Source organism: Polistes fuscatus, unplaced genomic scaffold (genome assembly GCF_010416935.1).
Source record: "Polistes fuscatus isolate 324 unplaced genomic scaffold, CU_Pfus_HIC Scaffold21, whole genome shotgun sequence".
NCBI lineage: Eukaryota > Metazoa > Arthropoda > Insecta > Hymenoptera > Vespidae > Polistes > Polistes fuscatus.
In genome coordinates this window covers 2,991,179-2,992,026 of record NW_025113098.1, presented here as the reverse complement: position 1 = coordinate 2,992,026, position 848 = coordinate 2,991,179, and the positions used below count along the sequence as shown (strand labels likewise).

Genomic DNA, 848 nt, shown 5'->3' with positions numbered 1-848 from the left:
CAAATGCAATTGAAACAATCTACTTGCGAAGCAGTTATGATTTTGAGGAGTCGTTTCCTCGACGCAAGGTACGATTTTATTAATTAAACAATTACAGTCAATCGTTGATAGAAAAAAAAAGATATATTATTTTATCGAATTAAACAAAATACCGATAGGGAAAAAGTGTGTTTTTTTCGTTCTGACGTGTTCGCAGGCGTAAGAGACGGAACTTTAGTAAACAGGCTTCTGAAATCTTAAACGAGTACTTCTATTCGCACCTGAGTAATCCATATCCGAGCGAGGAGGCCAAAGAGGAACTCGCACGGAAATGTGGAATCACCGTGAGTCAGGTAAATCATTTAATATGTTCATTTCATTGTTACAGTAGTATGCAACAATTTGTTCCTTGTACAGGGTAAATCAAAAGTTATTAGACCATTGACGATAAAGCAAGCTTTTAAAAAGAACTCATTGAAGGTTCGTACCATTCAGAAATCATATGGGTCTGTTGTCAACAGGGTTGTCATATATGTGTCAGACCAGTGATACTTATTCAGTGATGTGTTATAAACGGTCTAATGACTTTTGGGAATTTTGGGTGACGTTTGGAGATTCTTTTTCTAGAAATTCATTGACAATTGAATATATTTTGTTTATTTAGGTTTCCAATTGGTTCGGCAACAAGAGGATACGCTACAAGAAAAACATAGGTAAAGCGCAGGAGGAGGCGAACTTGTACGCAGCCAAAAAGGCAGCTGGTAAGTTCCGTCCTTCGCGAATGAGCAATGGGTGTTCCTTGAAGAGTTCCTTTTATTTTTTTCTAATTGAGCTTTTATCAAAACAAATAGATAGAATTTTAATAGTTC

At 36.3% G+C, this 848-nt stretch overlaps 1 protein-coding gene across 1 annotated transcript in view; it reads left to right on the top strand.

Moving 5' to 3' along the window:
- Positions 1 to 3: 3 nt before the first annotated feature.
- The window catches only part of LOC122517865 (homeobox protein extradenticle-like), a 3,617-nt gene continuing 2,772 nt past the window's right edge, over positions 4 to 848 (top strand). Inside the window, exons 1-3 of the mRNA XM_043636461.1 lie at positions 4 to 68; positions 197 to 332; positions 644 to 844. Coding sequence (XP_043492396.1) covers positions 4 to 68; positions 197 to 332; positions 644 to 844 — 402 coding nt within the window. The remainder of the gene's footprint in view (positions 69 to 196; positions 333 to 643; positions 845 to 848) is intronic.